The 15146-nt window shown below is 45.6% G+C and overlaps 1 protein-coding gene across 1 annotated transcript; it reads left to right on the top strand.

Moving 5' to 3' along the window:
* The first annotated feature begins 9768 nt into the window (after positions 1-9768).
* LOC149768399 (uncharacterized) lies at positions 9769-11666 on the top strand. Its single transcript, XM_089928441.1, has 2 exons — positions 9769-9961; positions 11092-11666. The coding sequence occupies exons 1-2, from the start codon at positions 9769-9771 to the stop codon at positions 11664-11666; spliced, it is 768 nt and encodes a 255-aa protein (XP_089784567.1).
* The last annotated feature ends 3480 nt before the right edge of the window (positions 11667-15146 follow it).

Below are 15146 nucleotides of genomic sequence, written 5' to 3'. Positions count from 1 at the left end.
ATGATTGACGTCTAGCAACGTATCATGTCTACCCGGAAGATGAGGAATGTATTGGACAAATCCAAACATACCCTTCAGTGGAAAGTTACTGTGCAATTCAATCCCTCAGTCATACTACATCCTGAATAAGTGCTCGAGTATGGATCAATATCAAACTCAATCACTTATTCATATCTCTCTCAATCTTTTATATGATAATTCAAACAATGAAACATTAGAAACTCTTTCTAATATTCATTTTGCTTTGATCAAAGGCTTCGTGAATCATCATAAGATTAGAGTAAGTAGGATGTTACCTTCTCTTACTAGAAGTGACTGATTCCTTGTTGACCTACTCACAACCTTCGTACAAAATCCACCATATCCAGAATACCCCGTACACAACGCAATGTCGTGAATGAGGGTAAACCAAAATATAGCTTCAAGTGCACAAGGTACCATGGTGATCTCAGGTCTAAGGATCACTTGCACAACTCCCACTATGAGAACCATCTTTTGATAATTAAGTAAGAATCCATAAGATGTTCTCATGGCTGGTCATTTCAGTGAACTCATTCCTCTAATGAGCACCCACATCTTTGTATTAGTGTCTCACACAAGTGATTGTGAGATCAATCACCCTCTACATTGAGCATACATAAGATGTGCCAGTCTTTCCGGTAATATTGATCCCCGACTCAATATACCAATTTGACTGGGAATATTCTAAATTAGGATTTTAGGATTTTAGGTCTCACTGGTATAATCTCATCATAACCCTAAAATCAATGTCCTAATTTATGGGGTTCATCATCCAATAATAAAATAGATAAGCAGCAAATGATGAAACACAATGCCTTTATTGATATATATCGAGTGTCAAAATACATGATTTGGAGGATTACAAAGAGAAACCCATCAAATGATTGGCTTATAGGGCATCTACTCTTTCAATCTCCCACTTGCACTAAAGCCAATCGCCCTTATATTTTAACCCCATACAATCGAGGTGACGATTGAATTGCTGCTGTGGTAGAGCTTTAGTAAATGGGTCTGCTATATTGTTCTTTGTGTCTACTCGTTCAATCTTGACGTCTTGTCTTTCGATTATCTCTCGAACAAGGTGGAAGCGTCTCAAAATGTGCTTGGATCTATGATGAGACCTTGGTTCCTTAGCCTGTGCAACTGCTCCAGTGTTATCGCAATAAACTGGGACTGGTCCGACAATCTCAGGAACTACACCCAGCTCTGTGATGAACTTCTTCATCCAGACTGCTTTCTTAGCAGCTTCACTAACAGCTATGTATTCTGCCTCAGTAGTTGAGTCAGCTACAGTTTGCTGTTTGGAACTTTTCCAACTCACAGCTCCACCATTCAAAGTGAAGATATATCCAGAGATTGACTTGCTATCATCTGGATCAGATTGAAAGCTAGAATCTGAATAGCCTTCTAGTTTCAATTCTGATCCTCCATAAATCAGAAAAACATCTCTAGTCCTTCTCAAGTATTTGAGAATGCTTTTCACAATTTTCCAATGATCCTCCCCGGGATCTGCCTGAAATCTACTTACCATACCTAAGGCATAAGCTACATCAGGCCTTGTACATAGCATACATGATCGACCCTACTGCTGAAGCATAGGGAATAGAACTCATTCTATTCCTTTCTTCAGATGTCTTAGGAGACATCTTCCTAGAGAGTTGTATGCCATGTCCTATGGGTAAGAAACCTTTCTTACTTCCATCCATGCTGAACCTCTTCAACACATTATCTATGTACCTAGACTGGGACAAACCTAGCATCCTTTTAGATCTATCTCTATAGATCCTTATACCAAGTATATAGGATGCTTCACCCAAGTCTTTCATGGAAAATTTCTTTGATAACCAAGTCTTGACCGATTGCATCATTGGAACATCATTTCCAATGACCAATATATCGTCCACATATAATATCAAGAAGACAATAGCACTCCCACTAGTCTTCTTGTACACACAAGGTTCATCTATATTTTTAATGAAGCCAAACTCTTTGACTATCATGTCAAAATGGATGTTCCAACTCCTAGATGCCTGCTTTAATCCATAAATGGATTTCTTAAGCCTACATACTTGATTTGCTCTCCCTCTTGAGACAAATCCCTCTGGCTGTGTCATATAAACCTCTTCCTCAAGGTGACCATTAAGAAAAGCGGTTTTGACATCCATCTGCCAGATCTCATAATCATAGTATGCAGCTATAGCAAGCATAATCCGAATAGATTTGAGCATAGCTACTGGCGAAAAAGTTTCATCATAATCAATACCTTGTTTTTGCCTGAAACCTTTTGCCACTAGCCTGGCCTTGTAGGTTTCTACTTGGCCATCAGCTCCTATCTTCTTCTTGTATACCCATTTGCACCCTATTGGAATCACTCCCTCAGGTGCATCAACCAAAGTCCACACTTGGTTTGTATACATAGAATCTATCTCGGATTTCATGGCGTCCAACCATCTGTCAGAGTCCCTACTCTTGATAGCTTCCGAATAGGTTAGAGGGTCATCGTTATCAACGATGTGGGCTTCATCATTCTCAATGATAAATCCATACCTCTCAGGTGCATTTCGCACTCTTTCTGACCTTCGAAAAGGAGTAGTGTGTAGTGGCTGTACCTCTTCCATGGGTACATCTGGTTGAGGATTATTATGTGTCTCACCTTGTAGGTCTTGAACTTCATCAAGTTCAATTCTTCTATCCTTGCCCTTTTCTAAAAAAAACTCTTTTTCCAAGAAAGTGGCATGCCTAGCAACAAATACCTTTTGTTCGGTAGGATTATAGAAGATATATCCTAAACTGTCTTTAGGATAACCTACAAATATACATTTGTCCGATCTAGCACTTAGCTTATGTCCAAAATTTCTTTTGACATAAGCATGACAACCCCATATCTTAAGATACTTAAGATTAGGTTTCTTTCCTTTCCATATCTCATATGGAGTGCTAGATACAGACTTAGATGGTACTCTATTTAATACTAATGCAGCAGTTTCTAGGGTATATTCCCAGAAGGAAATTGGAAGATTTGTGAAGCACATCATGGACCGTACCATATCTAATAAGGTACGATTCCTCCTTTCAGCTACACCATTTAATTGTGGCGTATATGGAGGTGTCCATTCAGAGAGTATACCCTTTAATTTAAGATAGTCTAAAAATTCACTAGAAAGGTATTCTCCTCCTCGATCAGATCGAAGGATTTTAATACACTTTCCAGTTTGTTTTTCGACCATACTTTGATACTCTTTAAATTTATCAAAGGCTTCGGATTTATGTTTCATTAGATACACAAAACCGAACCTTGATAAGTCATCAGTAAATGTGATGAAGTAAGAGTATCCATCTCTAGCTTGAGTTGACATAGGACCGCACACATCAGTGTGTACGAGTTCTAACAACTCACTTGCCCTTTCTCCATGTCCCGAGAATGGAGACTTGGTCATTTTACCCATAAGACAAGATTCACAAGTTCCTAATGATTCAAAATCATAAGGGTCAAAGAATTTATCTTTATACAACTTATGTAACCTTGTCTCACTAATATGACCTAATCGGTAATGCCAGAGGAGGGTATTATTAATATTTTCTCTTTTTCTTTTATTATCTTTGCCAATATGAAACATAACATTATTAAGACATAATACTAAAAGACCATTTTCCATAGTGCCATGACAATAATACTCATTAGATAAAGAAATAGAGCAACCATTGCTCTTTCCATTTATTTCGAATCCTTTCTTAAGCAACAAAGGAATTGAAATTACATTTCTAATGATTTTTGGCATAAAATAACAGTCTTCTAGCTTCAAGAACTTTCCGGAGGGTAGCTCCAGTATGTAGGTGCCAACAGCTTCAGCCTGGATGGATTCTCCTCCAGCGCCATATAGCTCGAAGTCACCTTTCTTCAGTCTTCTAATTTTCTGCAGTCCATGCAAAGATTTGCATATGTGAGAACCACAACCGGTATCCAATACCCATGAATTAGAATCAGAAGAACTTAATGTCATATTGGCATGTAATAAAAACATACCTTTTGATGCAACACTTGCATCAGGCTTCACACTTGCAAGAAAGCTCTTGCAGTTCCTTTTCCAATGCCCCGTCTTGCCACAGTGGAAACAGGTACCGGGTCCAGAGATTTTCTTTCCCTTCTTCTTTTTGATGCGACTCTTAGGGTTTAGTTTTTTCTTTGAACCCTTGTTGCCCGACTTCTTCTTTGAGCTCTCACCAACAAGAAGGATCGGACCCTTGTCCTTCTTGATGTGAGACTCTGCTGTTTTCAGCATATTTAGAAGCTCAGGCAGGGAGGAATTCAGTTTGTTCATGTGATAATTCACGACAAACTGCGAGAATGAGTCGGGTAGTGATTGCAGGATCAAATCCTGACTGAGCTCACTGTCCATAGCAAAACCAAGTTGATTTAATCGAGTGATTAAGTCTATAACCTTTAAACAGTGGTCTTGCACAGACGATCCCTCGATCATTCTAGCACGGAACAACTGTTTAGATATCTCATATCTAGCAGTTCTGCTCTGCTCACCATATAGCTCCTTTAAGTTAAGGAGTATGGAGTGAGTATCCATGCTATCATGCTGCCTCTGCAATTCATTATTCATAGAAGCAAGCATGATACATTTGACAGTCAAACTGTCATTTTTCCACATACGATATGTGGCCAATTCCTCCTCAGTTGCATCTTCCCCTGCTGACCCTAGGTCAGGGGTTTCAAGAATGTAGGAAAGTTTTTCTTGTGTGAGAACAATCTTTAAATTTCTCAACCAATCCACATAGTTGGGACCAGTCAATTTGTTTGTATCTAAGATACCTCTAAGTGAGAGTGAAGATGCCATTTTTGCAGAATTAATCTATAATTACAAAGAACACTAATATAAGCAGACCAATCATGATGACATGTATTCAATCAGACAAGGACTTCTATCTAATTGTTACTCCCACTATTTTTATCGAATGTCATAACCCTCAAATATGATGAACGAGAAAATACTAATTTTCTTAGTGGGGTTGAGATCCAAATTCCTTATAAAAGACCTTGTGGGAATCACAACAAGCCCTTATAAGTTCAAAGGTAAGAAACTCTTTCCAATTGTATCCCATGCAATTCCCAACTTTATTCTGTCCTCTAGCACACATATAGTCTTGTGGGAATCACAACAAACTATTGTGTCTAGTTAAGTCAAACCCTTCATTTTTATACAGTCATATTTGAATAATGCTGCCCTTGTGGGAATCACAACAAGGCAACATATTAAAATATGCCATATGCATCATATGCACCAAGATATTACAATATCAATCCCTAATACTAGCCTTGTGGGAATCACAACAAGCTAGCGTAGATATTGACATAATAATATCTAAGCATGAAGGAAGGACCTTTATAGTGTTATATCAGCAATTAGCTTTTCCATGGAGGTCAATCAAATAGTTGGCCAGGTAAGCAGATGGGAGGCTCTCCTTACTTAGTAAGGTCCTAATTAAATAACCACCTGTAGCCTCTTTCCTAGACACCAACTTAGTCAATTGATTCAGAATGGCTCAGCTTAAAGCAATTAACACTACGACTTAATTATGAATTTAGTGAGGGCTTTCAAATAATAGTATCTTACTAACATTAAGCTCAACCATAAAGGACAATCAAATAATTGGCCAGGAAAGCAGGTGGGAGGCACCCCTCACTCAGAGAGTGAGGTCCTAATTAAGTAACCACCTGTGGCTTCCTTCCTAGACACCAACTGAGTCGATTGTTCCAGAATGGGTCAGCCCAAAGTTTTCATACTACTATATTGGTCTCATTGCACATTCTATAATTTAGTACTAGCAATTATACTGTGCTACAACATGAATATAACACTATCTCATAGCATAAACTAATCATGCATACAAACAACCTAGCTATCTCATAGCATCAAGATAATAGCATGTATTATCATTTGGTTAAACTGATTAAGGGTGGCTCTGATACCACTGTTAGGGTTTCCCAGTGCCCTAGGGCGCAGCGGAAGATACGGGATTATAAAATTTTCTTATAAAACCCATTATATGAAACCCTAATAAGCCAAGATCGCCTTAATAGTATAACCAAATAATGTAGAAAATATAATCTTGGTATAGAAGAATACCTATCACGCTATATCCAATATATCTGAAGATGTCCTAAGGTGCCCAAATGTTCACCCTCCGATGTTGATCCACACAGGAATGGGTTCAAGACTCTAGCTCCACCAAAACTTGATTCTAATTATTCAATCCTTCCAAAGGATTTAATTGGCTGATTTTCCTTCACTTCCTTCTTCCTTTCTACCTCTAAAAACATTCACTAGCCTTTTTGTCCTAAAGAAGACCCTCTTGTCTTGGGTTAGGACAAAAGAGAGAGGCTTGTAAGAAAGAAGGGATAAGGGAGAGAGAAGGAGAGGCCTTTTTTTGGATGATCTTTAGAACCCCAAGGCACCTCCTATTTATAAGAGATGGAGGGATGCATCATAAAGGGATGCATCCCATCCACACACCTCATCATGATGAGGCATGTACCAAGAGATGCATCCCATCATGATGGGGTGCTAAGGAGAAGGGTGTATCAACTTCTTTCTCACATCTCCCTCTTAAATCCTGATGATCCAAGGGCCCAAATGCAGTGAACCAAAGCCAATGGTCCAGATCTAGGTGCCATCTAATGGTCCAGATCAAGACATCATCATCCAGGGTGCCATCCAATGGTCCAGAAGTAAGATGCCATCACCGATGGTCCAGATTCAGGCGCTGAGCAACGGTCCAGATCTTTCATCCAGAGAGCCATCCAGTGGTCCAGATTCAGGCGCTAACCAGTGGACCAGATCCTTCATCCAGGAAGCCATCCAATGGTCCAGATGAAGGCGCCAACCAGTGGACCAGATCCTTCATCCAGGAAGCGATCCAATGGTCCAGAAGTGAAGGCCCTATCAAACCCAATCCAATTGGGTTTAACCAACTTAAAGAAAACATTAAACCTAATCAAATCAGGTCTAATTAAAGCCAAATGGGTTTCAACTCTTGGCTAACCCATATTAGGTCATGATCTAATCATATTAGATCAACCAAATCTAAGAATCATATTCGAATTTAATTTGAATCAGGAGCTAGGGTTTGCAACACGTGCTAGCATGTTCATCTTGCAAACATGATCTAATCCAATTAGACCCTTGATCAATTCCCTTGTGTGTGACCCATTGGGTTCCTTATCTTAGCCAGCAGTAGGTGCAGGTGCAAGTTGACCTAACCTGATTAGAATACCTCTAATCCAATTTAGGTTCAATTTAGTGCTAAACCTGACTTAGCAATCAGAACCTTTCTGATGCTTTGATCTAATCAAACTCTTTGATCCGATCAACCCACAAGACATGATTGACGTCTAGCAACGTATCATGTCTACCCGGAAGATGAGGAATGTATTGGACAAATCCAAACATACCCTTCAGTGGAAAGTTACTGTGCAATTCAATCCCTCAGTCATACTACATCCTGAATAAGTGCTCGAGTATGGATCAATATCAAACTCAATCACTTATTCATATCTCTCTCAATCTTTTATATGATAATTCAAACAATGAAACATTAGAAACTCTTTCTAATATTCATTTTGCTTTGATCAAAGGCTTCGTGAATCATCATAAGATTAGAGTAAGTAGGATGTTACCTTCTCTTACTAGAAGTGACTGATTCCTTGTTGACCTACTCACAACCTTCGTACAAAATCCACCATATCCAGAATACCCCGTACACAACGCAATGTCGTGAATGAGGGTAAACCAAAATATAGCTTCAAGTGCACAAGGTACCATGGTGATCTCAGGTCTAAGGATCACTTGCACAACTCCCACTATGAGAACCATCTTTTGATAATTAAGTAAGAATCCATAAGATGTTCTCATGGCTGGTCATTTCAGTGAACTCATTCCTCTAATGAGCACCCACATCTTTGTATTAGTGTCTCACACAAGTGATTGTGAGATCAATCACCCTCTACATTGAGCATACATAAGATGTGCCAGTCTTTCCGGTAATATTGATCCCCGACTCAATATACCAATTTGACTGGGAATATTCTAAATTAGGATTTTAGGATGTTAGGTCTCACTGGTATAATCTCATCATAACCCTAAAATCAATGTCCTAATTTATGGGGTTCATCATCCAATAATAAAATAGATAAGCAGCAAATGATGAAACACAATGCCTTTATTGATATATATCGAGTGTCAAAATACATGATTTGGAGGATTACAAAGAGAAACCCATCAAATGATTGGCTTATAGGGCATCTACTCTTTCACCCTCATGGCGTTGCAGGGGTCCTCGGAGGCCATGCTCTGCAAGGCCTTTCCAGCGACACTTCGGGGGGCAGCTCGGCTCTGGTTCTCCGAGCTGAAGCCCAGTACTGTGTCTTCCTTTGAGAAGCTCGGCAGGCAGTTCACCACCAACTTTGCTGCCATCCGACGTCAGCGGCGGACTTCGGACTCCCTCCTCGACGTCAAACAAAGGGAGGGAGAGTCTTTCAAAGACTATCTCGACCGTTTCACCGCCGCTACTTGGGAGGTCCGCGAGCTCGACCAGTCGATAGCCATGTCGGCACTTAAGACTAGGGCTCGGTCCTACAGGTTCCTCTTCTCTGTTGAGAAGAGCTTTCCCTCCGATTTCACCGAGATGCTGGTCTGAGCTTGGAAATACGTGAAGGCCGAGGAGGCCATAGCTTCCAAGCGAGGTGCGACCGAGCAGACCTCCAAGAAGCAGAAGAGACGCCGCGAGGAGCGCGGTCATCCTAAAAGCCCGTCTCCCCGCCGAAACAAAAATCTGCCGCGGCTAAGGAGTCCACCTCGACAGCAGGGACAGCGCAGACCAAGGTCTCTGCCCCGACCTAGATCTCCAACACAGCCACGAGTACCCTCAGGGAGGTATGAGAATTACACTCCCCTCAATGCTCCCCAGACAGAGATCCTAATGGAGATCGAGGGCCAAGATTATTTTCGGCCTCCATCCTCGATGCGGGATTCCGGAGCTTACCGCAATCCTAGGAAGTACTACCGCTTCCATCGAGATCACGGCCATGACACGGAGGATTGCTTCCAGCTCCGGGATGAGATCGAGGCGCTCATCCGTTGCGGAGTGCTAAATCGGTTTGTACAGAACCGGCGTGAGGAAAGGAGGCCAGCAGAAAACACCGCGCAGCCCGAAGATCCAAATGCCAACAGACCCATTGCCGGCACCATCAACACCATTGGAGGAACCTCGGTCGGAGGGCCAGCTGAGAAAAGGGTTCCCCCAAAGCGCCCGCGCACCTCTGAAGCCATCTCGTTCTCGGACGAAAATTTGGAAGGGGTTGAAACCCCTCACGATGACGCTGTGGTCATCTCTATGATTGTAAATAAGTTTGATGCAAAGCGCGTCTTAGTAGATAATGGAAGCTCGGCAAACGTTTTGTACTATGACGCCTATCAAAAAATGGGGATGACAGAGGGCCAGCTTCGGAGAATGAACGCTCTGCTGGTCGGATTTACCGGAGATTCGGTCCCAGTGGAGGGCGAGGTCGGCCTTCTAGTCACGGTCGGGCTCGCCCCCCAAGAAAGTACTGTAAGGATGGATTTTCTAGTGGTCCGTCTGCCTTCAGCCTACAATGCCATCCTTGGACGACCAGGGGTGAACGCCCTTCGAGCTGTGGTCTCGACTTGTCACCTGCTCATGTAGTTCCCCACCAGCCAAGGAATGGGCGAAGTCCGTGGGGACCAGTCAGTAGCAAAATGGTGCTATATGGCAACACACAAAGCGAAGCAACCGGCTAAAACATCAAGCCAAGGGGAGCGACCGGCCGAGGTGTCAACTCCAACACCAGGTCGGACGCTCTCCATTGAAACCCTAGAAGCATGGGACGACCCTCGAAAGAAACGGGTGGAGCCTGGTGAGCTTCTTACCCAAATTTTCTTACAAGAAAACTGCCCAAAGCTAACCGTGCAGGTCGGCTCCGGCCTGAGCGCCCACGAGAAACACCGCTTGGTCGAGTTCCTGCGGGCCAACATGGATGTCTTCGCCTGGTCGCCCGCCGACGTGCCATAAATAGATCCCGAGGTCATTGTTCACCGACTTCAGGTGAAATCGACCTGCAAGCTCGTGCGGCAGAAGAAGTGAGGCTCCGCCCCAGAACGACAGTGAGTAGCGGCCGAGGAAGTAGACAAGCTTCTCAGGGTCAGCTTCATCCGGGAGATATCCTATCCAGACTGGCTCGCCAATGTGATCTTCGTCAAAAAAGCCAACGGAAAATGGCGCATGTGCGTGGACTACACCGACCTGAACAAAGCCTGCCCAAAGGACAGCTTTCCACTCCCCAGCGTTGACCAACTCGTGGACTCCACCTCGGGGCACCAGCTGCTGACGTTCATGGACGCCTTCTTGGTATACAACGAAATCCGAATGGCGCCTGAAGATGAGGAGAAGACAGCCTTCGTCACCGACGGGGGCACCTATTGCTACAAAGTGATGCCTTTCGGCTTGAAAAATACTGGAGCAACTTATCAAAGGCTGGTCAGCCAAATCTTTAAAAACCAAATAGGCCAAAATATGGAGGTCTATGTGGATGACATGCTGGCGAAGAGCCGAGTGGCGGAGGACCATGTGGCTGACCTCAACAAAACATTCTCCGCACTCAGAAAGTACCGAATGAAGCTCAACCCTGCCAAGTGTGCATTCGGGGTCACCTCGGGCAAGTTCCTTAGCTTCGTGATTACCCAGCGTGGAATCGAAGCAAATCCTGAGAAGATCCGAGCACTGTAGGAGATGGTCCCACCGATGACGGTTAGGGAGGTACAGCGACTCACAGGATGAATCGCGGCTCTGGGGAGGTTTGTTGCCAGATCGGCCGAGCGGTGCCTCCCATTTTTTGCAATCCTCAAACGGCCGAAGAACTTCTTATGGTTGAAGAGTGTCAGCAAGCTTTTGAAGAGCTCAGACATCTTCTCGCCTCCCCTCCATTACTCACAAAACCCCAGTAGGGTGAGCTCCTATACTTATATCTGTCCGTCTCTCCGGTTGCAGTGAGCTCGGTCCTGGTCCGAGAAGAGGATAAGCTTCAAAGGCCAGTGTATTACACCAGCCGGATCCTTAGAGATGCTGAGACCCGATACACAAAGCTGGAGAAAACCATCTTCGCCCTGGTCATCTCGGCTCGGAGACTGCGGCCCTATTTCCAAGCCCACACAGTGGCCATACTGACCGACCAGCCCATGAAGCAAATCCTGCAGCGGTCGGATCGTGCTGGGAGAATCACAAAGTGGGCAGTCGAGCTTGGGGAGTTCGATCTTGAATACCATCCGAGGCTAGCAATCAAAGCCCAGGCGCTCGCTAACTTCATTGTGGAATGTACTGTGCCGGACGAGCTCCAACCCGCACCCACTCCAACGGAGACCTCGGAGCAGTCATGGACTCTACATGTTGACGGCTCCTCGACCTCGGGAGGTAGTGGAGCAGGCCTCATCCTCATCAGCCCGGATGGGGTGGTTGTAGAACAAGCTTTGCGCTTCGAGTTTCCCACCTCGAATAACGTGGCGGAATACGAGGCGCTCGTCGCCGGGCTCAAACTGGCTAAAGAGCTGAAGGTTGAAGACCTGTAGGTCTTCAGTGACTCCCAATTGGTCGTAAGCCAGATTCTGGGAGACTTCGAAGCTAGGAAGCCATCGATGCAGAAATATCTCCAGAAGGCGCAAGACCTCACCTCTACTCTGAGCTCCTTCAACATTCAACATATTCCTAGGTCGGAGAACCTGAAGGCAGACCAACTGTCGAAACTGGCGACCTCCCGCATGAGCGAACTTTCCAAAGCAACAATGCTCGAGTATCTCCAAACGCCCAGCACGGAAGAGCCTGAGCCGACCCTCTGTATCGAAATCGAGCCGAGCTGGATGGACGAGCTCATCAGTTATCTGCAAGATGAAGCCCTCCCTGACGATGAGCTCGAGGCTCGCCGAATCAGGCGTCTGGCCTTCCGATACGTATTGTATAAAGGTAAGCTCTACCGGAGATCCTTCACCTCTTCCCTCCTCAGATGTCTCCGCCTGTCAGAGGCGGACTATGCTATGCGAGAGGTTCATGAAGGAATTTGTGGAAACCATTTGGGAGGCCGAGCATTGGCCCACAAGATCCTCCGCCAGGGATACTACTGGCCCACACTTAAGAAGGATGCAACGGACTTCGTTCGAAGGTGCGATCGGTACCAGCGGAACGCCAACATCCAGCGCCGATCCGAACGCTGCGAGATGGGGGCCGGGCATGCGAGCGCCACAGAAGGCCCCGTAGAGCTCGAGCTCCCACGGTCGGAGCTCGGGACCTCCTTCCTAGCAGGCTTGGAAGACCCGCCTTGGGCTGTGCTCGCCTCGGCACCCGCGCTAGATGAAGATCTGGCTCTCTTCCTCGGCTCGGGCGGGGCCCCACCAATCTCAGCTGCCCTCTTTCGGAATCGAGCGTAGAGGGCTGCGCTCTTAGTCACCATCTTCGGAACGTCTGAAAAGGCAAGAGAGGAAAAAGTTAGAATGTCAGAGAAGAGACAAAGGAAGAGCAAAACGAATTAAAAAAAGAAGAGAGAAAAAAAAAACACCACTACCCTTATCCTGAGGGCGCGCCGAGCTCAGGCCAACATTGACCAAAGCGTCCTCGCTCATAAGGTCATTCAGCAAAATATTCTCCCCGAGGCCGCAAAGAGCGTCGAGGATCCCCTGCTCGCCCTTAGATAATTTAGGGAGCTTGTTGGCAGTTTTGAGCCGGGCCTGCTCCCACCGAGGGTCGAACCCCCACATCCGCTCGGAAGACAAAAAGAAAAACTTCTCCTTCCATCCATGAATGGATGTCGGAGCACCCCGGAAGAGTGGCCAACCACCCCGAAGGGCAAGGTAGAGCCACTCTCCATCTCCCAGGTTGGACTTCAGCAAGAAGTACCACCGGAAGACGTTTACGGAAGTCGGTACCCCGTGCGCCAGGCACAAGGATAAAAAGCCGACAATCATCCTCCACGCGTTCGGAGCAAGCTTTGCCGGGACGACTTGATACATCGCCAGGAGCTCGTTCACGAACCCGTGGAGGGAGAACTGCAGGCCGGCCTAGAGTGTTTCCAAATACACTCCGATCCGGTCTGGAGGAGGTCTCGTCACCCGATCTCCTGACCCCTCGAGTTCCAGACGGAACCCGCGTTGAGGAAAGAACCATTCCTCAGCCATCTCCACCTCCTCACCACTTATGGTGGACCTAACTTCGTCCGGACCACGACCCATCCCAAAAGAAAACAGGAGGGAAAGAAAAGGAAAAAAGCGAAAGCAAGAGCTCCCGAGCATATGGAGGGGAACACCTACTAAGGTCTTCACCGAAGACGTTTAAGGATTGGAGAGGGAAAACCGAAGTGATCGCTTCCGGAGGCCGCCGGGAGAAATGAGGGAATGGAAGAAAGGGATACCAGAGAACAACAAGCGTTGGCAGCCAAACAGAAACCCTTAGGACCGGGACGGAGGTCTATATAGACCCCCCCAACTGCCCGGATCGGCGAGACAGAATCCCGCCTCCCGTCCAGATCATGCCACGCGTCGGCCTCGAAGACCGAAGCAGCATATCCAATTTGGATCGGTGCTTTAAATACAAAATCAGGGAAGCGTCCCATCGGGTCATGGAGCCCCATCATGAGCCCATGACGCGAGAGACGCTTCGAAAAGCGAAAGGGTGTCGCCCCATCATCTCCCATTAAGAGCGCCTTGAAGCGTGCGGAGCGTCGAAACAATTCAAGATTTCCTGGCCTACAACACGGCAAAAACGGCTACTTCCCGCGCCAGAGCTCGCAAGCGGCTCGAACTCGGAAGTCGGGGGTAGTGTTGGAAAAAAAATAAGTCGCTCCGGAACATGACCGCGTGGCCAGCACGTGCCGGCCCGGCGTCCGACCCGAAGGCGCCCGGCCTGTCTACTGCGGTCACATCCACCTATAGTACGACCAGGAACTATGCCCTGTCACCGCCATCAACAATTAATGCGCATGGCTCCTGCAGATCTTCGGCTTACTCAACAATTAATGCGCATGGTCTCTGCAAGCCTCCGGCTTACTCAACAATTAATGCGCATGCTCCTGCTATCTACGGATCTCAAGCCCTCCACGGCAAATCTGCTCGGCAGTTTCTGGTCAGCCATGACTCCTTAGCTCCGGTCTGATCTCCTACGGCAAGGCATTAATTCACACGATTGCACATTAATTCACACGACATGCTCAATCATACGGTAATTTCGCCCTGTCATATCACGGGTAATCCAGTACCTCACTATAAAAGGGGAATCCTCCTATCTTAGTGGGGGGGACATACATTTCTCTCATATACTTGTCCCCTCTGACTTAGGCATCGGAGGGCCGGCGCCGAAAACCCTGGCCACCGACTTTTTGCAGGCCCCCTACGGAGGATGCCGCCTGCCGACAGACTGCCACCAGTCATTTCCGCACCGGAGCTCTCCCTTCTCAGCCGACGGCCACCTCCGGGTCCAAATTCCAGCAACAAAGCTTGTCATCAAAATTGATCCAAGAGCATGATATCCACGGTTGAAAGACAACTAAAGATTCTAAGCTCACCATCAAAACCAAAAAGTCCAGATTCTACTGATACTATTCCAATGCTATCAACGATGGTGCCCACAAGAGAACCTCTAAAAAGCATGTCCGAGGAGCAACCAAATCTAAGGTAGACTTTGACTTAAATTAATAAAAGCTGGGTGGCTATCAAATCCCTTTCAATCCAAAAAAAAGAAAAAAAGACTGTCAAATTTGCTAGCATCCTATGTATCGTCCGAAGACCGTGGATGGTGATCAAGAATGACTCGAAGGCACAAACCAAGGCATGTGACAATAGACTAGCCATTGTTATATGGTTTTCCATAGCAACATAATTGCTATCCAAACCCTTTTGATGATGCCTAAGTTGCCATTGGAAGAATATTTCCTTCCAAAAACACCCTGTTGATGAGAAATCTTATTTTTGGTGTTTTAGGAGTTTGTTTGGAGGTTTTTTAGGACTGTGAGGACACACAATCACGCTTATCCCTTGCAGAGCTTCCGGAGCATATAAATACCTCTT

Source organism: Phoenix dactylifera, chromosome 2 (assembly GCF_051530095.1).
Source record: "Phoenix dactylifera cultivar Ajwa chromosome 2, Ajwa_hap1_PhDact_Kaust_v1.1, whole genome shotgun sequence".
In the NCBI taxonomy this organism is placed as follows: Eukaryota; Viridiplantae; Streptophyta; class Magnoliopsida; order Arecales; family Arecaceae; genus Phoenix; species Phoenix dactylifera.
This window is presented reverse-complemented; position numbering and strand designations above follow the sequence as displayed.